The sequence below is a fragment of the Lissotriton vulgaris genome, chromosome 8, assembly GCF_964263255.1.
Source record: "Lissotriton vulgaris chromosome 8, aLisVul1.2, whole genome shotgun sequence".
Classification (NCBI taxonomy): domain Eukaryota; kingdom Metazoa; phylum Chordata; class Amphibia; order Caudata; family Salamandridae; genus Lissotriton; species Lissotriton vulgaris.
The window spans coordinates 1,576,113,891-1,576,138,419 of NC_141696.1; the positions used below are offsets into that span (position 1 = coordinate 1,576,113,891).

Here is a 24,529-nt window from a genome sequence, read left to right on the forward strand (position 1 = left end):
GGCAGGCTATATGCACTCAGAGGGCAGGCTATATGCACTCAGGGAGCAGGCTGTATGCACTCAGGGGGCAGGCTGTATGCACTCAGGGGACAGGCTATATGCACTCAAGGAGCACGCTGTATGCACTCAGGGGGCAGGCTGTATGCACTCAGGGGGCAGGCTATATGCACTCAGGGAGCAGGCTGTATGCACTCAGGGGGCAGGCTGTATGCACTCAGGGGACAGGCTATATGCACTCAAGGAGCAGGCTGTATGCACTCAGGGGGCAGGCTGTATGCACTCAGGGGGCAGGCTGTATGCACTCAGGGGGCAGGCTGTATGCACTCAGGGGGCAGGCTGAATGCACTCAGGGGCAGGCTGTATGCACTCGGGGCAGGCTGTATGCACTCAGGGGCAGGCTGTATGCACTCAGGGGGCAGACTGTATGCACTCAGGGGGTAGGCTATGTGCACTCAGGGGGTAGTCTGTATGCACTCAGGGGGTAGGCTATGTGCATTCAGGGGGTAGGCTGTATGCACTCAGGGGGTAGGCTGTATCCACTCATGGGGTAGGCTGTATGCACTCAGGGGGTAGGCTGTATGCACTCAGGGGCAGGGTATATGCACTCGGGCAGGCTGCATGCACTCAGGGGGCAAGCTATATGCACTCGGGCAGGCTGCATGCACTCAGGGGGCAGGCTGTATGAACTCACGGCCCCTGGCTGCTGTGGCCCCTCTCGAGGGGGTAGGCTATATGCACTTATCGGGGCAGGCTATATGCACTCAAGGGGCAGGCTGCAAGCACTCAGGGGGCAGGCAGTATGCACTCAGGGCTCCTGGCCGCTATGGCCCCACTCAGGGGCAGGCTATATTCTCTCAGGGGCATGCTATATGCACTCAGGGAGCAGGCTATGTGCACGGCGGGCTCCTGGCCACTGTGCACCCAACCAGGGGGCCGGCTATATTGACTCATGGCTCCAGGCCGCTGTGGGTCCACTCAGGGGGCAGGCTATATGCACTCAGGGGGCAGGCTATATGCACTCAGGGCTTCTGGCCACTATGGCCTCTATCGCCAGGCTCAGCATGGCTACAGACGCCCTCTGCTTAAGTTTAGTTAGAGGCTATGGTAACCTGTTCCTGCATACAGTGCTTGGTATCCCTGAACAGTGACCTGGTTAGTTCCTACAGTTACCTGGCCTCCCCATACAGTGACCTGGTTCTTCCCATATGTAAACAGCTCCCCTCATATAGTGACCTTGTCTTCCCTTACAGTGACCTGGAGTCCCCATACAAGGACCCAGTGTTCCCATACAGGGTCATTGTTGGACCCGGCCTCGGACCTCCGCCTGCGAGGGTCTGGACATCAAAGGGCCACTGGACTATTTCAAGGTCCGCCCCTGAACTAGCGGCAGTTGTATCTTGGACAAGGAAGCCCTGCTGATCTGATCGCAGCTGAACTGAACCTCGTAAACTCTTTGAGCCCTGCTGACGCTGTCGCGGCTCGTTCTTGGAACTGAACCATCGGAGCCCTGCTGACCTCGTCGCGGCTCGAGCTTGAATCTTGAAGACATCTACCGAACCTTCTGAGCCCTGCTGACGTGGTCGCGGCTCCTCCTGAACTTTCTCCAGAGCGAGTCCTGCTGACGTTGTCGCGGCTCGAGGAACATTCTAGTCCGGCTGGACTATCGAAGTTACCAACCAGAGAGAATCATCCTCAAGTGAGTGGGATCACCAGTGCGACTGTCACCTTCCGTAACCCCCCGGCTCGAGGATTGAGAGCTGTGCGCAGGGTACGCTACGTACTGGCCTACGAAACTAAGACTGTCCCGCTACCCCCTCCCTAAAGACTTGAGAATCTCTGCGATCCCTCGATCATTGTACATAAGTGTGATATTACTTTTCCTCGTGATTATAAAGAAGTTGATAACTCATCCTTCGGTGTTGTGTCTGTTCATAAGTGTGGTGTGGTCCTCGTGTGTACGATTCGCTACCTGAGGTCTTCCCCGGTGGAGATCCCTCATAAGGCTCGGCATTATTGGTGGGAGAGGTGGGTCACGAAGGAGTCGGGTAGACATAACCTGGCCTCTGGGATCGCCCCTTCTAACATTGGTGGCAAGCGACGGGATAAGAGCCTACGCCTAGAATCGTACAGTAAAGCGACTGAAACACCACCCGAACAAGACCAACCATGAGTCTCATCTGAACCAACGAAAAAAACTCATTTCAGAAAGAAAGGCTGGAAGATTATACCCACAAAGAATTAAAACAATTCTGTAAAGATTTCCGCATCGCTACCACTGGGTTGAGCACCAAAGATGACTTCCAGAAAGCCCTGACGGCCTGGGTAGAAGTCGGGGCCCCTCTCCCCATGACTGAAGGAAACGGTGGAGAGGAAGAGCCGCTGACCGAAACTGACGGCCCGAGGGAAGAGGGATCCGAATCCCTGCCCGGAATGCCAGCACGGAGAGAGGTCTGTCGATAGAAGAAATGGCAGACCGAGAGCGCAACCGAAACCACGAGCTAGAACTGGCCCGACTTAAAATCGAAGGAGAACTAAAGCTGGCAGAACAGAAACTAGCCATCGAGCAGTTACGGCTGCAGGGGGAATTCGAAGACAAGAAGCTCCAGCGAGAGCTAGAAGAAAAGAAGCTCCAGCGGGAGCTAGAGGAAAAGAAGCTCCAGCGAGAGCACGAGGGGAAAAAGCTCCAACTCGAACACGAGCGCAGCTTGAAGGAGCTCGAAATTAAAGCCTGGAACGAAGAGACCCGACACCCGGGGAACAGAGACTCTGCTCCCCCGGTCGAACCAAAAGTACACATCCCCAAGGATGTGGTGAAGGAGTATTATAAGAATGACGATATCCAGCAGTGGTTCAAAGCATACGAGGTCGCCATGACCGCCCACCGAGTACCTGAGAAGGATTGGGGGGCCGGATTGTGGGGCCGCTTCCTCAGCGAGGGAAGAGACACCCTGCTGGATCTGCCCTCAGCCGTCGTGAACTCCTACACCCATATGAAGGACGCCCTCATGGCCCGCTATGGGCTCACTCCGGTAATGTACCGACAGAGATTTCGAGACTGCAAAAAAATACCCGGCACCACATGGGTAGAATATGTGAATTTCTACAGCCGGGCGTTGGAGGGGTGTATCAAGGGCAGCAAAGTGACCACCTTCGAGGGACTTGTAGACCTCATCGCCTATGAACATCTATCCAACAATTGCTTTGTAGAACTGAGGCAGCACCTTCTTGATAGCAAGTTGGCTGACCCCCGGAAGTTGGCGGTCAAGGCTGATCGATAGGTGAACACCAGAGTCCCCCGAAACCCAGTGGGAGACTATAACACAATCGAGCTAGAAAAGCCACGTCAGAGGGGCGGGGGGAATCAGAATAGTCAGAGGGGCGGGGGGAATCAGAATAGACAAAGGGGTCCCCAGGCAGGGCCTCCTCGCAGTCCCCCTAGGAACCAGCCAGGGACCTCGCCGCCAGATGCCAGGGCCGGATTCCCTCCTGTTAGATCAGGACCCAGAATAGCCACAGCCTGCTACCGATGTAACCAAACAGGGCACTACGCCAATGACCCCAACTGGCCCCTGCTCAAGAAGACCCTTGCTGCAGGCCCCCCTGCGCGCCACCTCGCCAACGTAGCTCTAGAAGAAGAAGAGGAGATAGAGGACCCCGAGGGGTGGGAACCAGCAGCCATGACCTTAGTTTCCCTGGGGGATAGAGATATGGTCCCCGGAACCTTCCTACCAGACAACACGGAGAAATACCGACAGCAGGTGAATGTCAACGGGTTCCACATAGGAGCTCTCCGAGATACCGGGGCCAGTATCACGGCTGTGAAAGAGCACCTCGTCACCCCAGACCAAATAATACCCCGTGCCTCCTGCAGAGTGATCTCCGCTGACAATTCCGTCCGCTCCTGTAGGATAGCCCAGGTCCCCTTCGAGTGGGAAGGAGTCTCCAGAGAGTTACGAGTTGCAGTCCACACCGACATGCCCGTGGACTGTCTCCCCGGTAATGACCTGGAGAGCTCCCCCTGGGAGCAAGTAGAGCGAAAAACGCACCTCGAGATGGTGGGCCTACCCGAGTGAGCCTGTGTGACCACCCGATCCATGTCGGCCCGGATGGCCGCCCCAGATGAGGTGACCACTGACGACCCTCGACCCGTCCCCCCTGAGCCGGAGGGCAGCGGGCAGTCTGAAGGCCTTGACCTCTTTCCCAGCGAAAGCAGCGACCCCGACCCTGGTCTCCTGGACCAAGCTGGTGAGCCAGCCCTGAGCACGGACGACCTCCCTGAGTTGGCCCAGAGGCGCCAAGAGGGCGCTCCCGGGAGGAGTTCTGCCTGGAGCAGACTTCTTGTCCCTCTCTAGTGGGGCTGCGGCAGCAGGCCGCCGCCCAGGCCGCCGGCGACCAGTCCGGCTCCCACCACCTCTATTGGGAAAATGGCCTGCTATATAGCAAACAGAAGTCCGCCGAACTAGGGTCAGCCCGAGTGCTGGTGGTACCCCTATGTTCCAGCGGATTCCTACTGAACCTGGCCCACGATGTGCCCTTGGCGGGACACTTGGGCCAAGACAAAACGTACCACCGGTTGGTTACCCATTTCTACTGGCCACACATGCGCTCCGATGTGGAGGCCCACTGCAGGTCCTGCCCCACGTGTCAGGCCAGCGGAAAGAGCGGAGGGCGACACAAGGCTCCCCTCCAACCCTTCCCCGTGGTTATTACCCCATTTGAACGGGTAGGAATCGATATCGTGGGGCCTCTTGACCCCCGAACGTCCATAGGACACCGGTTCAATCTGGTCCTGGTGGATCACGCCACCCGATATCCCGAAGCTATCCCCCTCCGAACGGTGACGGCCCCCGTGGTGGGGTGGGCCCTCATGGGGATCTTCTCCCGGGTGGGTTTCCCGCGGGAAGTAGTGAGCGACAGAGGAACGAACTTCATCTCCAAGTACATGAAGTCTCTCTGGCAACAGTGCGGGGTGACGTACAAGTTCACCACCCCGTACCATCCCCAAGGGAACGGCCTGGTCGAGCGGTTCAACCGCACCCTCAAGGGGATGATCATGGGCCTTGAGGAATCCCTGAGACGCAAGTGGGACGTCCTCCTCCCCTGCCTCCTGTTCGCATACCGCGAAGTCCCCCAGAAGTCCCTGGGGTTCAGCCCCTTCGAGCTTCTCTACGGGCACCCCGTCCGAGGACCTCTCAGCCTGGTCAAGGAAGGATGGGAGGAGGCGTCCCTGGACCCCCCACCAGCTGTGTTTCGATACATTCTGGCTCTTCGGAACCAGACTCGGAAGTTCCGAGAGCTGGCCGAGGCAAACCTCGAAGCCAGTCAAGAAGAAATAAAAAGGTGGTATGACCAGAATGCCACTCTGGTCGAGTTTCAACCCGGACAGCAGGTCTGGGTGATGGCCCCCGTGGAACCCTGTGCCCTGCAGGACAAGTGGACAGGTCCCTTCAAAGTGGTGGAGCGGAAGAGTCAGGTTACCTACCTCGTTGATGTACAGTCCCCGAGGAACCCCTTGCGGGTTCTCCATGTGAACCGCCTGAAACCCCACTTTGTGCGGTCCCAGTTGAGTTTACTCCTCGCCACCGACAACGGAGCAGAAGAAGAGATGGATCCTCTCCCCGATCTCTTGTGTGCAAAGGAAAAAGATGGCTCCGTAGAGGGAGTGAGCCTCGCCCCCTCCCTCACCCCCGAGCAGCACGAAGACTGTCGCCAACTATTGGGGCAGTTCTCTGACCTATTCTCCCTCATCCCCGGAGTCACCAGTTGGTGCGTCCACGATGTGGACACCGGGGACAGTCCTCCGGTACGGCACAGGGCCTACCGCGTTCCCGACAGAGTCCGAGCCTGCATCAAGGCTGAAGTCTCCAAGATGTTAGCCCTGGGAGTGGTCGAGGCCTCTGACAGCCCATGGGCCAGTCCCGTGGTCCTGGTTCCGAAGGCGGTCGCCCCCGGCGCTGTTCCCGAGCTGAGGTTCTGTGTAGACTACCGCGGACTCAACGCCGTCACCAGAACCGACGCTCACCCCATTCCCCGAGCAGACGAGCTCATTGACCGCCTGGGGTCTGCTCGATACCTCAGCACCTTCGACCTTACCAGTGGCTACTGGCAGATCGCCCTGACCGAAGGGGCCCGAGAGAGGTCCGCCTTTTCCACCCCGGATGGCCACTACCATTTCCGGGTGATGCCCTTCGGCATGAAAAATGCCCCCGCCATCTCCCAGAGACTCGTGAACCAGGTGCTGGCGGGGTTGGAAGAATTCAGCGCCGCATATCTGGACGATATTGCGGTGTTCAGCTCCCACTGGCCTGAACATCTCCTCCACCTCCGGGAGGTCTTGTTAGCCCTACTGAGGGCCGGTCTTACCATTAAGGCCAGTAAGTGTCAAATCGGACAGGGGTCCGTGGTCTACCTGGGGCACCTGGTCGGCAGCGGCCTCGTGGTACCTCTCCAACCCAAGATCGATGCGATCGTGGCCTGGGAGGCCCCCTCCACCCAAACGGAGGTGCGGGCGTTCCTCGGGCTCACGGGGTACTACCGAAGGTTCATAAAGGGATATGGTAGCATCGTAGTGCCCCTCACAGAATTTACCTCCAAAAACCAGCCGAAGAAAGTTAGCTGGACCCCCGCCTGCCAGGAGGCGTTTGAAGCGCTAAAGCACGCCATGTGCACTGCCCCTGTGTTGCAGGCCCCCGACTACTCCAAAGAGTTCGTCGTCCAGACGGACGCATCCGAGCATGGCATCGGGGCCGTCCTGTCCCAGTTGAATGAGAAAGGCCCGGATCAGCCAGTGGTCTTCATTAGCCGGAGGTTACTCCCTCTGGAACAAAGGTGGAGCACCATTGAGCGGGAGGCCTTCGCGGTGGTTTGGGCTCTGAAGAAGCTGAGGCCCTACCTGTTCGGTACTCACTTTCGAGTCCAAACCGACCACCGACCCCTCCGGTGGCTAATGCAAATGAGAGGGGAAAACCCCAAATTGCTGCGATGGTCCATCTCCCTCCAGGGGATAGACTTCACTGTTGAACACCGGCCAGGTGTTGACCACGCCAACGCTGACGGCCTGTCCCGTTTCTTCCGCCTCAGTGAAGAGAACCCACAAGGGGATGGGTAGTTCTCTCCCCCTTCAGCTGGGGGGGACGCGTGTTGGACCTGGCCTCGTGGCGTGGTTCCCCCCGCGACTCAGCTCCCCGTTAGCCCAGCTCCCTACCTAGAAACCCCTAGCTGCCCTGCCCATGTCCGACCCAACGCCCATGGACCGCATCAGCCTGTCCCCGGCCACCCTTCTAGCCTGCGCGCCCCAAACCCGCAAGGCCCCATAGGCCCATCGGCAGCCATTTCCCTTCCCGAGAACCCTGATGCCGTGGGCCTAGCATGACCCCAGCCCCAGCGCAGCGTAGGCTCCAGACGCGCCAGCCCCCGTTGGGAGGGTTAGGGCTACCCTGGTGAGAGAAGGCGGAGAGTTTCGATGGCACCTCCGGCCTCCCCTGAGAGACTGGTTTCAATCACACCTCTGGTCTTCCCCCTGAGGGCCAGTTTCGATTGCACCTCTGGCCTCCCCGAGTGCTGGCTCCAGACCTGCTGGCGTCTGCGAATTCCCGGACGCATCCTCAAAGGGATCAAAGGGCCAACCGCCGGACCTCACCCACGGGCCGCCCCCAAAGCCTCGGACCTCCGCCTGTGAGGGTCCGGACATCAAAGGGCCACTGGACTATATCAAGGCCCGCCCCTGAACTAGCGGCAGTTGTATCTTGGACAAGGAAGCCCTGCTGATCTGATCGCGGCTGAACTGAACCTCGTGAACTCTTTGAGCCCTGCTGACGCTGTCGCGGCTCGTTCTTGGAACTGAACCATCGGAGCCCTGCTGACATCGTCGCGGCTCGAGCTTGAATCTTGAAGACATCTACCGAACCTTCTGAGCCCTGCTGACGTGGTCGCGGCTCCTCCTGAACTTCCTCCAGAGCGAGTCCTGCTGACGTTGTCGCGGCTCGAGGAACATTCTAGTCCGGCTGGACTATCGAAGTTACCAACCAGAGAGAATTATCCTCAAGTGAGTAGGATCACCAGTGCGACTGTCACCTTCCGTAACCCCCCGGCTCGAGGATTGAGAGCTGTGCGCAGGGTACGCTACGTACTGGCCTACGAAACTAAGACTGTCACGCTACCCCCTCCCTAAAGACTTGAGAATCTCTGCGATCCCTCGATCATTGTACATAAGTGTGATATTACTTTTCCTCGTGATTATAAAGAAGTTGATAACTCATCCTTCGGCGTTGTGTCTGTTCATAAGTGTGGTGTGGTCCTCGTGTGTACGATTCGCTACCTGAGGTCATCCCCGATGGAGATCCCTCATAAGGCTCGGCATTATTGGTGGGAGAGGTGGGTCACGGAGGAGTCGGGTAGACATAACCTGGCCCCTGGGATCGCCCCTTCTAACAGTCATGCTTCCCTCATATAGTGACCTAGTCTCCCCATACAGTTTCCTGGTCTCCCCATAGAGTGTCCTGGCCTTCCTATACAGTGAGGTGGACCTGCGACTTTCATAGTGAAGTGGTGTCCGCATAGAGTAACCTGCTCTCCTGGTATGGTGACCTCACAGTGACGTGATCTGCTTCTCCAGTCGCCTGCCTCTTGGTACAGTGACCAGGAAGGGGCCAGGATTTCTGGTACAGAGCCCTAGTCTCCTAGTATAGTGACCTGCTCTCCTGGTATGATGGCCTTTGACCTCTAACATGTGTTTCCGCTTCCGTTGCAGCTCTGCATCCATGATAACTACAGGAATAACCCGTTCCACAACTTCCGGCACTGCTTCTGCGTCGCTCAGATGATGTACAGCATGATCTCGCTGTGCAACCTTCAGGTGAGTCTTGATCACTCTGCCAATTGTGGTCTTCCATGTAGATTTGACACAGTCTCCAGTCTGCTTCTTTTACAAAAGGGCGCTTCTGCTTCCTTCTAGACCTGAGACATCCTCCCTTCTGCTGTATATGGACCAGCCTCCCCCCAGCTTCCTTCTTCTAGATACATCCCTTCCGTTTCCTGTTCTATACTTGAACCAGCTTCCTTTCTGTTTTCTCTTCTAGGCTATCTTCTGCTTCTTCTAGACTTCAGCCAGTCTCCATTCTCAAACCCCTTCTAGACCTGAGACAGCCTACCTTCTGCTTCTTCTAGACATGGACCAGCCTCCCTTCTGCTTCTTCTTCTAGACTTCAGCCATTCTCAATCCTCTTCTAGACCTGAGACAGCCTCCCTTCTGCTTCTTCTAGACCTGAACCAGCCTCCCTTCTGCTTCTTCTAGACTTCAGCCAGTCTCCATTCTCAATCCTCTTCTAGACCTGAGACAGCCTCCTTTCTGCTTCTTCTAGACATGGACCAGCATCCCCACAGCTTTCTTCTAGACCTGAGAAAAGCCTCCCTTCTGCTTCTTCTAGACATGGGCCAGTCTCCCGCGCAGCTTCCTTCTAGACCTGAGTCAGCCTCCCTTCTGCTTCTTCTGGACATGGACCAGTCTCCCCGCAGCTTCCTTCTAGACCTGAGTCAGCCTCCCTTCTTCTTCTTCTAGACATGGACCAGCCTTCCAGCAGCTTCCTTCTAGACCTGAGACAGCCTCCCTTCTGCTTCTTCTAGACATGGACCAGTCTCCCGCGCAGCTTCCTTCTCTACCTGAGACAGCCTCCCTTCTGCTTCTTCTGGACATGGACCAGCCTCCCCGCAGCTTCTTTCTAGACCTGAGACAGCCTCCCTTCTGATTCTTCTAGACATGGCCCAGCCTTCCAGCAGCTTCCTTTTAGACCTGAACCAGCCTCCCTTCTCTTCTTCTGGACATTGACCAGCCTCCCCGCAGCTTCCTTCTAGACCTGAGACAGCCTCCCTTCTGCTTCTTCTAGACATGGACCAGCCTCCCTGCAGCTTCCTTGTAGACCTGAGACAGCCTTCCTTCTGCTTCTTCTAGACGTGGGCCAACCTCCCTTCTGCGTCTTCGATACTTGAGCCAGCCTCCTTCTTGTTTTGTCTTCTAGACCTCCCCTTTGCAGACTCCTGAGTTGGTCCCCTGCTCCTGAGTTGGGCCCCTGCTCCTGAGCTGGTCCCCTGCTCCTGAGTTGGTCCCCTGCTCCTGAGTTGGGCCCCTGCTCCTGAGTTGTTCGCCTGCTCCTGAGTTGCTCCCCCATTCCTGAGTTGGTCCCCCGCTCCTGAGTTGGTTCCCTGCTCCTTAGTTGGTCCCTGCTCCTGAGTTGGTCTCCTGCTCCTGAGTTGCTCCCCTGCTCCTTAATTGGTCCTTGCTCCTGAGTTGGTTCCCCGCTCCTGAGTTGGTTCCCCGCTCCTGAGTTGGTTTCCTGCTCCTGAGTTGGTCCCCTGCTCCTGAAGAGCCCCCCGCTCCTAAGTTGATCCCCCACTCCTGAGTCTGAGTGGCTCCCCTGGTCCTGGGTTGGTCCCCCACTCCTGAGTTTGTCCCCCTCTCCTGAGTTGGTCCCCTGCTCCTGAGTTAGTCCCCCTCTCCTGAGTTGGTGCCTCGCTCCTGAGTTGTTCACCTGCTCCTGAGTTGCTCCCCCACTCCTGAGTTGGTTCCCTGCTCCTGAGTTGGTCTCCCTGATCCCGAGTTGGTGCCCCGCTCCTGAGTTGGTTCCCCGCTCCTGAGTTGGTCCCCTGCTCCTGAGTTGGCCCCCTGATCCTGAGTTGATCCCCTGCTCCTGAGGTGGTTTCCTGCTCCCGAGTTGGTTCCCTGCTTCTGAGTTGGTCCCCCGCTCCTGAGTTGGTCCCTGCTCCTGAGTTGATCCCCTGCTCCTTACTTTGTCCCCTGCTCCTGAGTTGGTCTCCTGCTCCTGAGTTGGTCCCCTGCTCCTGAGTTAGTCCCCTGCTCCTTAGTTGGTCTTCTGCTCCTGAGTTGGTTCCCTGCTCCTGAGTTGCTCCCCCGCTCCTGAGTTGGTCCCCCGCTCCTGAGTTGGTGCCCCGCTCCTGAGTTGGTCCTTGCTCCCGAGTTGGTCCCCTGCTCCTGAAGAGCCCCCCGCTCCTGAGTTGATCCCCCACTCCTGAGTCTGAGTGGCTCCCCTGGTCCTGGGTTGGTCCCCCGCTCCTGAGTTGGTCCCCCTCTCCTGAGTTGGTACCCTGCTCCTGGGTTAGTCCCCCTCTCCTGAGTTGGTGCCTCGCTCCTGAGTTGGTCCCCTGCTCCTGAGTTGGCCCCCTGATCCTGAGTTGGTGCCCCGCTCCTGAGTTGGTCCCCTGCTCCTGAGTTGGCCCCCTGATCCTGATGCCTCGCTCCTGAGTTGGTCCCCTGCTCCTGAGTTGGCCCCCTGATCCTGAGTTGGTGCCCCGCTCCTGAGTTGGTCCCCTGCTCCTGAGTTGGCCCCCTGATCCTGAGTTGATCCCCTGCTCCTGAGGTGGTTCCCTGCTCCCTAGTTGGTTCCCTGCTCCTGAGTTGGTCCCCTGCTCCTGAGTTGGTCCCCCGCCCCTGAGTTGGTCACCTGCTCCTGAGTTGGTCCCCTGCTCCTGAGTTGGTCCCCTGCTCCTGAGTTGGTCCCCCGCTACTGAGTTTGTGCTCCGCTCCTGAGTTGGTACCCCGCTCCAGAGTTTGTCCCCTGCTCCTGAGTTGGTCTCCTGCTCCTGAAGAGCCCCCGCCCCTGAGTTGGTCCCCTGCTCCTGAGTTGGTCCCCTGCTCCTGAGTTGGTGCCCCGCTCCTGAGTTTGTCCCCCGCTCCTGAGTTGCTCCCCTGCGTCTGTCTTCTGCTCCTGAGTTGTCCCCCGCTCCTGAGGTGGTCCCCTGCCCCTGAGTTGATCCCCCGCCCCTGAGTTGGTCCCCCGCTCCTGAATTGGTTCCCTGCTCCTGAGTTGGTCCCTGCTCCTGAGTTGGTGCCCTGCTCCTGAGTTGGTCCCCTGCTCCTGAGTTGGTCCCTGCTCCTGAGTTGGTGCCCTGCTCCTGAGTTGGTCCCCTGCTCCTGAGTTGGTCTCCCGCTCCTGAATTGGTTCCCTGCTCCTGAGTTGGTCCCTGCTCCTGAGTTGGTCTACCGCTCCTGAATTGGTTCCCTGCTCCTGAGTTGGTCCCTGCTCCTGAGTTGGTCTCCTGCTCCTGAGTTGGTCTCCCGCTCCTGAATTGGTTCCCTGCTCCTGAGTTGGTCCCTGCTTCTGAGTTGGTCCCCTGCTCCTGAGTTGGTCTCCCGCTCCTGAATTGGTTCCCTGCTCCTGAGTTGTTCCCCCGCTCCTGAGTTGGTTCCCTGCTCCTGAGTTGTTCCCTGCTCCTGAGTTGTTCCCCTGCTCCTGAGTTGGTTCCCTGCTCCTGAGTTGGTCCCCTGCTCCTGAGTTGTTCCCCTGCTCCTGAGTTGGTTCCCTGCTCCTGAGTTGGGTTCCCTCATCCTGAGTTGGGTTCCCTCATCCTGAGTTGGTGCCCTGCTCCTGAGTTGGTCCCCTGCTCCTGAGTTGGTGCCCCGCTCCTGAGTTGGCTCCCTGCTCCTGAGTTGCTCCCCCGCTCCTGAGTTGCTCCCCCGCTCCTGAGTTGGTCCCCCGATCCTGAGTTGATCCCCTGCTCCTGAGTTGGTCCCCATCTCCTGAGTTGGCTCCCTGCTCCTGAGTTGCTCCCCCGCTCCTGAGTTGGTCTCCTGATCCCGAGTTGATCCCCTGCTCTTGAGTTGGTGCCCCGCTCCTGAGTTGGCTCCCTGCTCCTGAGTTGGTTCCCTGCTCCTGAGTTGGTGCCCCGCTCATGAGTTGGTGCCCCGCTCCTGAGTTGCTCCCCCGCTCCTGAGTTCATCCCCTGCGTTGGTCCCCCGCTCCTGAGTTGGCTCCCTGCTCCTGAGATGGTCCCCCGCTCCTGAGTTGGCTCCCTGCTCCTGAATTGGTCCGCTGCTCCTGAGTTGGTCCCCTGCGCCTGAGTTGGTCCCCTGCTCCTGAGTTGGTCCCCTGCTCCTGAGTTGGTCCCCTGCTCCTGAGTTGATCCCCTGCTCCTGAGTTGGTCCTCCGCTCCTGAGTTGCTCCCCTGCTCCACGCCCCTACGCCCCCTCCCCTCCTCTGTTGCGCACAGGCCCGTCCCAGTCATGTTTTTACTTTTTTGAGAATTTTTTCATGGTGAATCGCTGTTTATTCAGCTACGAGCTGCTCCATTTCCTATAAAACACAAATCATTTTGCACACTTTTTCTTATGTTATTTAATTAGCGATTCTAAGAGGTGTGTTTGCCATCTTGGAATGGTAATTTCAACATATTTTTTAAAGAATTTTAAGTATGAAGCTTACCAGCGCATTCATAATGATGCATGCCTTTACATCATCATGCTGGACCAGCTATTTTAATTTTTATTTTTATTTTGGCCAATGTTCCTCAGCTTCAGCAGTAACCTTCATTTTTACTGTTGCTGATGCTGAACACCATCGACAACAAGCATTGCCAAAATCAGTCCCCTAACGCCTAACAAAGGCAAGTCCTGTTCTCTTTCCCACTGCTTGCTTTATTTTGCAGCAAAGCCAGAAGCTCCCCCGACAATAAATTGTTGTGTAGTTCCTATAAATCTATACAGGATCTGCACGTTTAGACAACATACACTGCAGGATTGGTATCCAGACTGATTCCAGACACCCCCCACCGGGAATGTTGAATTGTATACCAGCTAGCACACAGTGCCACTATAAACTCTTACCAAGGAGAGAATAGTTTTTGGCAACTATCGAACATGACTACCCTGTCCCATCAGGGATTGTGGAAACAGTGCGATACTTTTCGCTCAGTTACTTGTGCTCACTTTGTCTCCGAGAGACACACAGATTAAATGGTGGGGACGTTTTCCAATAAGCATTTATTGAACCAGCGTCATTCTAATGTAAAATAATTGTGCTGAAACAACCATAAAACAGAAACAGATATACATGATTGTAAGCACCAATCGAGTAAAAGGATAGTAGATTCCTACCATAGCGCTAAAACAATGAATACGGGCAAGTATAAAAATACTTGACCGTAAATAGAGGCGTACTCCTACGATGCAACCCTAACTGGATGTACCTACGTGTACCTAGCATGTAGGTAGGTGTAGAGCCAAGAATCCCCCTAGGATTAAACCAACCCAATTACCTGAAATGAGAGGCTGTGGGAACCCATCTTGGTCGCGAGATGGACACCTCGCGAGGGATGTCAGATTACTGCGAGCTGGCGTGTCTGAGTGCAGGAACCTCAGCATCTTGCGTCAGTGTATCAGCATGGAAGTCCTTTCCTCCTCTGTCTGCCTCAGCAAAGATTAAGGAGCTTTTTATCAACACAGTGCGATAATTATCGCAACTCGCGCATAGCGCGCATTTTTGTATCGCCGTCTATCGCTGGATTACATCGCCGTGTTAGTGGCGTATTAGCAACGCTTTGCTCAGAGGCAATGTAAAATCCAGCGATAGCGGTGAGAACCAGCAATAGCGTGAGAGATCCAGCGATAATTTGTCTGCGCTAATGAAAAGCTCGCTAATAGGCAAGTGTGTACTTAACCTGACAATCCAACTCCCATTGACAAGCTGGTTAAGTCAAGTTTTAATCAGGTGTTAAATTCCAGCGATAACCACCGTTAGCGCAACGTTTTTTATCGCTTCGCGGGTCCGGGTCACATTGATAATACAGGGAAGTTGTGTTTGCGACTGTTTCCATGTAGTTTTAGGGAGGAACGCCCACTTTGTATGTCATTAGCGATAAATATCGCTGTCATTCAAAGTGGCAAAATGCTCGGCTAGTAACTCAAGGAAATAAGCGCTAATGCTTGTTAGCGAGTCCTTGTTAATAGTGCGATAGGATAATCGCTGCTTTTTTGGCGATATGTGCCGAAAAAGTGGCGATACTTCTCTTGATAATATGCGATGGTGTTTATATACCAAAAGTGGAGCGCTCGGTGATCTACCTTGCTGTGTCATGTCGGACTAGGATGACGGAAGGAATGACGCTTATACATAATTATTATGCAGGGGAGATGTTAGTCCTGCTGAGATTCCAAGAATCCTCATGCATAATGAACGAGGCTAGTTTTTGGAGAAAACCCCACGTCATTTAAGCAGTACCATAACCAGGTAAAAGGTTAGTGCCAAGAACCATTATGTAGTGTAATGGCAGGTGAAAGGTTAAGCTACTACCTAAGCCTATATCGGGGTACCTATATGAAACATAACAAAACTTTTACAAAAACTATGACTAAACTAAACAGGCATTGACAAAACCAAAAAGCTGGCACCCCCATTACAGACCTTTTGGCTTTGCCAATGCTTGTTATGAACACTGTGGATTCGTGTGGGGTAGTTGTAGAGTGGTTGCTCACTCTTGCTTCATCTGGAAGCTGTGGTGAATGTACCCGCTGCAGAGATTCTTTCCAGTGCACAGTTTAAATAGGAGATGTAGAAAGATGGAAGCAGGACAGAGATTTGAAGAAAAGGAAGCAGACCACATAATGGGGGTGGGGGGACAAAGGGGAAAGCAGAGGGTGTGTGGACATAGAGCAGAAAGAAGCAGAGGTTGGGACTCCTCTACCCCACACGTTATTCTGCTGTGTGAAAATGCTCGGATCTACCCTAATGCAGTGGTGGCCTGCACAGATCAGGGATGGGGGAAAGGCGGGGTCAAGGGGGTGTAAAAAAGAAAACAAAAATGTACCTGATTGCTGTGTCTCTCCCCCGTCTCTCCACCGCTGTCCCTCCCGTCGGGCCAGAACAGGGAGCACCCAGGCATCCCTATGCCAATCACAATGCTGCAATGCAGCGTTGTGATTGGTCTGAGCGACATGGCTCATCGCTCAGATGGGGAATGGAAGCCTGGGCATGTTCTCCACCCAGGCTGTAATACAAAGTGCGCATGGCCAGCCAAACATTCATCCGTACTTGGAGTGGGCAAATCACTCCTCCCCCTGCTCTGTCATCAGAGCAGCCCCGCCCCGCCCGCAAAGTTGCTGCAGCAGGAAAACATTAAATGCAAAGCACAGCGGAAAAATGCGCCGCACCGATGTGGTTAAGTTATGTTTCTCACTTATGCAGCAGTGAAAAACACGTTTTGTGCTTGAAAATGTTATTAAAACAAAGGCATAACGGAAAAATTAACCACATCGGTGCGGCGCATTTTTCCGCTGTGCGCTGAAGATTCGAAAATCCCGCGGTTCATGACGAGCTCAGCTCGTCATGAGCGTACGAGAGGTGTGCTTCATGACGAGCTCAGCTCGTCATCAGCGTAGAAGGGGTTAAGGAATTTTCCCTATTTCCTTTTATGCGACACAAAGATCCGCAAAAAAGTAAGTTTAGTGGTTCGTCCCAGCAAAACCCTCATTTTCAGATTTCTTTCACACTCGGTTATTTTCTAGAAGCGTCACCCCCCTGCTTTGCATTTAATGTTTAATGTCGTGGTATGCTCAAACCATAGGGGATTTCTCTCGATTCTACCAATGGCATTAAAAGCTTCCGACACCTCTGACGTCAGCCCCTATGGTTTGAGCATACCACGACATTCGGTTTGTGGTGTTGCGACTGACATTACATCAAGTATCTGAAAGAAGGGCGTCTTGATAAGGTTTGGGCCTACCTCGCCACGTACTGTAGAACTAGAGGGATGCAAGAAAGCGCCAAGAAGTATCAGGAAGGTTAGAATATTGAATTTTTCTCTCTGTATGTATTTTTTGATGTTTGGAATACATGAAGTATTGTTGTTTATCCACATGTGTTCAATAAACCTATCTTTTTTAAACTAAAAAGAATATGGGGTGCAACAAAAGTTGGATGCCTGGGAACGTGTCACAGACGTTCACAGTTCAGCTACATGAACCCCCACACTACTTGCCCCTCCCGACGGCACCCACTCCATGGCCCCGCCCCCTCACCTGAAATCACCCCCCTCACTAGGACACTGTACACTTCTGATCATTTATCTGCTTGCTTCGCTTCCTGACTCTTGAAGTCACCTGCTCAGGCTAAAGGAAAATGTGCATTAAATCAATGGAATATTCTCTTTTGTAACCGCTTGTCGTCTTCCTGCAGGAGACGCTTTCTCAAGCCAATATTCTGGTTCTGATGACCGCAGCAATCTGTCACGACCTGGACCACCCCGGCTACAACAACGCGTAGGTGCAGGTCTCTTTTCCCTGTTCTCAGGTGAATCCTGTTTGTCCGTCGTCGCTCACTGTTGCCCAGGGCTTGGGACAGGTGTAAACGATGCATGCAGGTGTAAGCAAGCAACAAAGGAGGGCCCAGGTGTTGTCTGTTATCCAGTGGTTGAAGTTCATAAAAAAAAGTATGGGAACTGTGATGCTACATGCAATGGGGGAGGACTCAGGAAGTGTGGGGGAGGGGTCAGAAAGTGTGGGGGCGGGGTCAGAAAGTGTGGGGGCGGGGTCAGAAAGTGTGGGAAAAAAATTCTGTATGTCTTTCACCTTCAGGTAGCTACATATAAAGTAATGTGCAGCTTAAATGAAAAATAAATGTAAAAAGTTGTTAGTGGGAAATGCACTTAAGTAGATTATGAAACCTCTATTAATTAATACACTGCAGCGGTCTATATGTAACCAGAGAGCCACTAAATTCAATCTTGATTGGTACAGTGGAGAACAGTGACTTTTTGTAATTTTACTGCTACGAGGTCACAACCTGTGACAGAAAGCACTGTGAATATGTAAATCATTATTTTAAATTTGCCATACAGGCAGAGTAATATAGACCGCTACAAAATGTGCAAAAAGGTTTTAGATAAAATCGTGCTTCCAAAATATTTTTTTTGTAATACCCAGGCTGTATGTAATGCAATTTGTTTACATAACTGTTCCGTCGATACCTCGTCTGGGGTAGTAAGTGCTATATAAATACAATTTCAATTAAATTCACTCACTTCACAGCTCAGTTGTTAACTCTGTACTGTCACTCAAAAAGAATACATCTTTGTCATCACAAAGCTTTGAAGGATGTGATCAATTGCACCTAGTACCGGCTCCCGAGCATCTTTTGCATTCGCAGATTACCCTTTACATTTGCAGATTAACTCGTTTTGCACGTTTGCATTTCTTTCAGGCAGCAGGGACCCTGGCAATAATGCTTCTTTAGCTGTCTGCCCGGCTTCGGTTTCCCAGCACATGAGACTCCCTGAATGACGCTCCAGCTGAAGCATTTTAACTATCAGAATTAACCGTCCCGGGACGGTTGTCTTTTTTACAAAAAGTAAGGGAACGGTTCCTCATAAAGCAAAAAAGTATGGGCACATCATGCCCCTCCGATCCCGCCCACTTAGAACTCTGCTGTTATCAGGTACTACGTGCACCATGGACGTAGAAGAGGGTGTATCAGCTCCTCACCACCCTTGTGATGTCACAACACTGTCCATAGGTGGCTTGGAAACCCAGATTAATACGAGCCCTATCGCAGCCTCGTAAACAGCAGACAACCTCAGGGGTTTTGCCGTCTTCCCTCTGAGGCATTTCCAAAAGGAAAGAGTATGGAAGGAGGGAGGAGGGGCATGGAGAGAGACCTGGGGAAGGTGAAAAAGGCGTACACCATTGTGCACAACACCACACACCTCATCAAGCGGCACAAAAGCAGGGTCCACCAAAGGCCTTCTCCAAGTACCATCAAGATGAAAACTTACCTTAGGTAGTAAGTGATGTACAAACCAACAAGAACTAAAAAATGTGATTGGCAGATGAGAAAGCTTGAATGAATCTGAACCTCTGGTAATTACTCTGAGCGCATTCCATTCCATAATTTTTAGCTCATCTGTGCCATTGCAGACATGGACCAATCGTATACAAATGGGTCTTTGCTTCACATCAACTGGGGCAGCCGAACCCAACAAGCGAGGCCATGGTCCAGCTGACCATGGGCACAAGCAATAGCCATAATAATAACAGCAGAAATATCCATGAGACCAAGGCCTTACGGCTCACCAGTGTTATGAGTGTGGTGTGTGTGATGTTAGTGGTGAGCATTGCATCAGAAGGGACAAAGCTGTCATCATGCATCTAGTGAGATGCTCTGAGGGTGTAATATGATGTCACAAACCGAAGAAACGTTGGCCTATGTTTAACAAACCTACATCTGAGAGAATCTTCCATCTTAATAGAAGTGGTGGCTTTGGCTGCTGTTACTGGACCCTCCTGGTCTTCAAACTGTGGATGAGCACTAACAATGTATGTGGTGTGTAAGAGTCTACTCCCAACGCCGCTCAGTTTCACATTTTCTGGTTTGTTGTATTGTATTGCACCATTTGTAAAGCTCTTCCTACCCTTTGTGGGCACTGAAGCTCCTGCCTACATGGGCAGCACACCACACAATCTAGGGTGTGCGGTTGGAAGGATGTTGTCTTTGGGGCCGAATCACAGAACTTATCTGAGACAAAATCCTAAACTTACTACTTTTGGTATTCACAGAAGGCATTTAGTAGTAGTAAAGTTAGGATTTTGTCTTAAGTTTGAATTTTGTCTTAAGTTAGAATTTTTTCTTAAGACAAACTTAAGTTTAACTTAAAGTTAACATAAGACAAAATCCTAACTTAAGACAAAATCCTAATTTAAGACTACTAAATGTCTTCTGTGAATACCAAAAGTAAGAATTTTAAGATTTTGTCTGAGATTAGTTCTGTGAATCAGCCACTTTGTTTTTTGATCCTTTTAGGAAAGTGTTTCCGTGTTGTGCGTGAGGACCACCAAGGTGTGGTTGTCGTGCTGTGGGATGCAGTGCTTAGCAGTGTAGTGGATGAAGGAGTGTGAGGGACAAACCCACACTCAATGGTTTTCGTACCCGGCTGGCCTTATGCGGCTCTGCAGGTCCTGTTATGATCATATTCCACTGAGCTGCTTACTGCAGGGGGCTGTCCATGCTGAGATACTTTGTTGGAAGTGGTCCTGAGCAGGCTTAGGTTCAACAGAGCAGCTGCGGCGAGTTCTGCTGGGATGGACTTTGTTAATATCATCCCATATCTGATTGTGAGATGTCAAGGAGCGGTCGTAGTGTGTAGCTTGTCCGGACCTGCAGCGGTGGCCTAAATGAGTGTCCTCCATTGGCAGCAATAGGAGGCCGATCTCTTCAGTTATTCCGTGCCTGCAGTTGGCGATGGGCGGTTTATTGCTGTGGACTAGTGCGGGACTGGGTGATGGACCGGACCCACCGCAGTTGTGTCGTATGTGAGCGTTAGAGAATCAAGCAGTAAAAGGGAATTATTATGCAGTCTGTAGGAACTGCCATCGACTGCCCGACCGCTGAGTGTCATGGTATCAGCATGAGTGTGGGCCAGGGGGTATATATTTTATTGTATCATAATTGCATTTATGTATCGCTTCCTACTCTTTATGAGGCATTAAAGCGCTTTATGCCAGACAGCACGCTAATCCAGTACCCAAGGTGAGGTTTCAGTTCAGTGGTTGATGGTTATTGGGGCTAGTCTTTTGTTTATAAAGAAACCATTCCATGCATTCACTCCAGTTTCTATGTGGTAGATAAAAAAGTAGGAGTTAGGCGTGATGTTAAGTGGAAGATGGGATATGAATTCAGAGGAAGGAGTAGTTTCTGTCCAAGGGGTTCAGCGACAAAGCTAAAGAGATGTAGAAGAGAAGGAACTGTGAGCAGTGCTCACAAGGGTTGAGTACTTTACTCCGATGCTTCTCACGACTCACTCCTCCTCAGGTACCAGGTCAACGCCCGGACGGAGCTGGCTGTCCGATACAACGACATCTCCCCGCTGGAGAACCACCACTGCGCCGTGGCCTTCCAGATCGTCGCACAACCAGAGTGCAACATCTTCGCCAACATTGACCCTGATGAGTTCAGAGCCATCAGGCAGGTAGGGGCCATCCCTGGGAGTGTGTGACACAGTGACACTGGTGTAGTGGCATTACTAGAGCTCAATCAGTATGGAGAGTTTTGTGGTTCAGTGTGCCACACACATAGGTTGCGCTTGGTGAATGTGTATCATCAGCGCCCACTTCCCTGGACTAACCTTAAAAAAAACATCACAATTATTTACACTTCACTTGTAAATAATTGTGCATTTGTAGCGCTGCATCTGTGCAGTTGTGCAAGAGTAGAAATGTGCCCTTGTGCAGTTGCATGGATTTTATAAATGTAGATTGATACAAGTGATGTGTTATTGTCCATGCGTGGTTGGCAATTGTTGTGTGGTTGCAGATACCCACTTATGGAATTGTAAAACTATGCAGTTAAACTGCTGTGGGTATGGCTGCTTGCAACTGTAGCGTTTTTTAGTTGTAAAGTTGTGCAGTTGCATAGTTATAATATTATCAAGTTGTGTAGGTTACGGTTGTAAAATGTAATTAGTTGGTATGCAGTTTTAGAGTTCTGGGACTTTGTAGCTGTGTATTTGTCGTGTTGGAGAGCACGCTATAAATACACAGCTACAAAGTACCAGTTGTGAGGGCATGCAGTTGTTGAACTGTAGTTTTGCTGCAGAACTGCAGTTGTGGGTGCGTAGCAGTGTTGCAGATGTGCTGCTGTAGAGCTGTAGCCTTGCTGAAGATGCAGAGTTGTACAGTTGCACCCTTGTAATGGCATGGTTGGGGATTTGTATCATTCTTCAGTTGAAGTGTTTTAGAGTGGTGCAGATGTAAAGTCGTAGTGTTGTAGTTGTGACATTATTGTAGACGTAGTTGTGTTGTAAACAATGATGTTCTGAATGTGCATGTGTGCAGGCGTAGAGCTCTGGCGTTTGCCAATCGCAGTGTTGTGGCGCATGTGCAGTGATGGAGCTGGTGTGCTGTGTATGTGCAGTGGTCGTGTAGCTGTAGCTGTCCAGCTCTGTAGGTAGAGCAGTTGTGATGCTGTGGACGTGCTGTGTGCAGGTGTAGAGCTCTGGCGTTTGCCAATTGCAGTGTTGAGGCGCATGTGCAGTGATGGAGCTGGTGTGCTGTGTATGTGCAGTGGTCGTGTTGCTGTAGCTGTCCAGCTCTGTAGGTAGAGCAGTTGTGATGCTGTGGACGTGCTGTGTGCAGGTGTAGAGCTCTGGCGTTTGCCAATTGCAGTGTTGAGGCGCATGTGCAGTGATGGAGCTGGTGTGCTGTGTATGTGCAGTGGTCGTGTAGCTGTAGCTGTCCAGCTCTGTAGGTAGAGCAGTTGTGATGCTGTGGACGTGCTGTGTGCAGGTGTAGAGCTCTGGCGTTTGCCAATTGCAGTGTTGAGGCGCATGTGCAGTGATGGAGCTGGTGTGCTGTGTATGTGCAGTGGTCGTGTAGCTGTAGCTGTCCAGCTCTGTAGGTAGAGCAGTTGTGATGCTGTGGACGTGCTGTGTGCAGGTGTAGAGCTCTGGCGTTTGCCAATCGCAGTGTTGAGGCGCATGTGCAGTGATGGAGCTGGTGTGCTGTGTATGTGCAGTGGTCGTGTTGCTGTAGCTGTACAGCTCTGTAGGTAGAGCAGTTGTGATGCTGTGGACGTGCTTGTGTGCAGGCGTAGAGCTCTGGCGTTTGCCAATTGCAGTGTTGAGGCGCATGTGCAGTGATGGAGCTGGTGTGCTGTGTATGTGCAGTGGTCGTGTTGCTGTAGCTGTACAGCTCTGTAGGTAGAGCAGTTGTGATGCTGTGGACGTGCTTGTGTGCAGGCGTAGAGCTCTGGCGTTTGCCAATTACAGTGTTGTGGCGCATGTGCAGTGATGGAGCTGGTGTGCTGTGTATGTGCAGTGGTCGTGTAGCTGTAGCTGTCCAGCTCTGTAGGTAGAGCAGTTGTGATGCTGTGGACGTGCTGTGTGCAGGTGTAGAGCTCTGGCGTTTGCCAATTGCAGTGTTGAGGCGCATGTGCAGTGATGGAGCTGGTGTGCTGTGTATGTGCAGTGGTTGTATTGCTGTAGCTGTCCAGCTCTGTAGGTTAGAGCACTTGTCATGCTGTGGATGTGCTTGTGTGCCGGAGTAGAGTTCTGCTGCTTTGCAGCTGACTGCTGTTGTAGATGAGGAATAGTAGAGTTGGTATGTTGTTGTAGATGTTGTTGCAGATGCACAGTTGTGGTGTTGTTGCAGAGACCCAATTATGGAATTGCACATTTGTAGTGTTGCAATGTTGTGTATGTGTGCAGTTGCAAAGTTGTTTGTTGCTGTGCAGGTATTGAGTTGTCCAACGGTGCAGATATTTGGTATATAAGTTATTATTGTAGGTGTGCAATTATGTCTGAAACCCCCATGACATCATCAGACGAAGGAGCATCCTAGAATGCCTGTTGTTGCTGATTGTTAGAGATGGGGGAAGGACTGGGCGAAGGGAACCGCATGGCCCCTTTGAGAGTGAAGCGATGCCAGGCACTCACAGAGAGCCTCAGACTGCAGGAAGCTTTGATCAGTTGTATTCCTTTCTCATCTTTCTTTCTCCAGGGTATCATTGCTCTCATTCTAGCCACAGACATGGCCAGGCACAAGGAGATCATCGATGGGTTCAAGGACAACTTGGAGCAGTTCGACTTCACCGACCAGGCGCACGTGACCTCGGTGAGAACTCACAGGCGCCACCTAGCGGCAGAGCAAGGGTACTGACAACAGCCATGAGAAGTGCCTGCGTTCAGGGCCAGGGGGCGCTCCAGATGACCACATTCTATTTTACTTAGAGCACTGAGATACCCCATAAACGTCTCCTGTTGTTAGTTCAACATAAAGTTAATTGATAAAGACAACAACATAAACAAAGTAAATTAACTGGTTAAGTCAACACTGGGGGGTCAGTGATGGACTTGGACACACACACTGGATTTTTGAATAAACATATTTGAACAGAAAATTAATTCAGCTCAGTAATTTCCATGAATACAGAGGGGTGGCATTAGTTACTGCTAGTAAGCGCTCTCGTGCCATTCAGAATGGCTGAAGGTGGTCACTGCCTAGACATAAAGAAAGGACAAGCCCCTAACAGCCACTTCACATGCCATAGTCAAAGTGGGAGAGAACTGCTGTGTAGAGAAAAAACAGCTATTGGATTACACATGCAGGAAAGAGACTATTGTGCTATCCTACAACAGAATTTAGAACAACATGCTAATACCATTTGTAATAAAAACACATTTTAGTAAAAAAAAAAAAACCTTTCATAGAAGTGATTTCAGAATTCTCTTTCTAAGATACAATAATGACACTCTTAGTCCCACTAATACTCAAGGCTAGTATTGTAACAGAAAGACCGTTTCTCACGGGACACCATGTCCAGTTTGTAACAGCGCGGCAAGCAGTCTACTATATGAAATGCTTCCAAATTATGCTCCACTTTGTGACCTTGTTGTCGAAGATTCAAATAAGTATTCACCTGGCCTCTTGGTGTGCAGTAGGAGAGTTGGATTGAAGTTTCATAGCGTTACTACCACAAGTTCAGTTCAAAGGCATAACCATGTGGCATGCTCCTCGGAGAATGAAATCACATCAACACAACACTTTCCAGAAAATTTATCTTATTATCACACTTTCTCATTTAGCACAGCCAACATGTTTCGACCACTGTGATGCTTTCTGAAGGCTCACACAGGAAAAAATATTTATGCACTTCATAATTGTATGATGCACAGCTGGATTCTAGTTTCTAACGCAGTGCTTCCCAAACTTTTTAGAATCTCTACCCTTTCTTTTATAACAACACACTTTCATGACCCA

General features: G+C 52.2%; 1 protein-coding gene across 1 annotated transcript in view; it reads left to right on the forward strand.

Moving 5' to 3' along the window:
* The window catches only part of PDE9A (phosphodiesterase 9A), a 142,357-nt gene that overhangs the window by 69,192 nt on the left and 48,636 nt on the right, over nt 1–24,529 (forward strand). The window contains exons 6-9 of the mRNA XM_086936317.1: nt 8,750–8,854; nt 16,959–17,041; nt 20,586–20,742; nt 23,270–23,383. Of these exons, the coding sequence (XP_086792443.1) occupies nt 8,750–8,854; nt 16,959–17,041; nt 20,586–20,742; nt 23,270–23,383 (459 nt within the window). The remainder of the gene's footprint in view (nt 1–8,749; nt 8,855–16,958; nt 17,042–20,585; nt 20,743–23,269; nt 23,384–24,529) is intronic.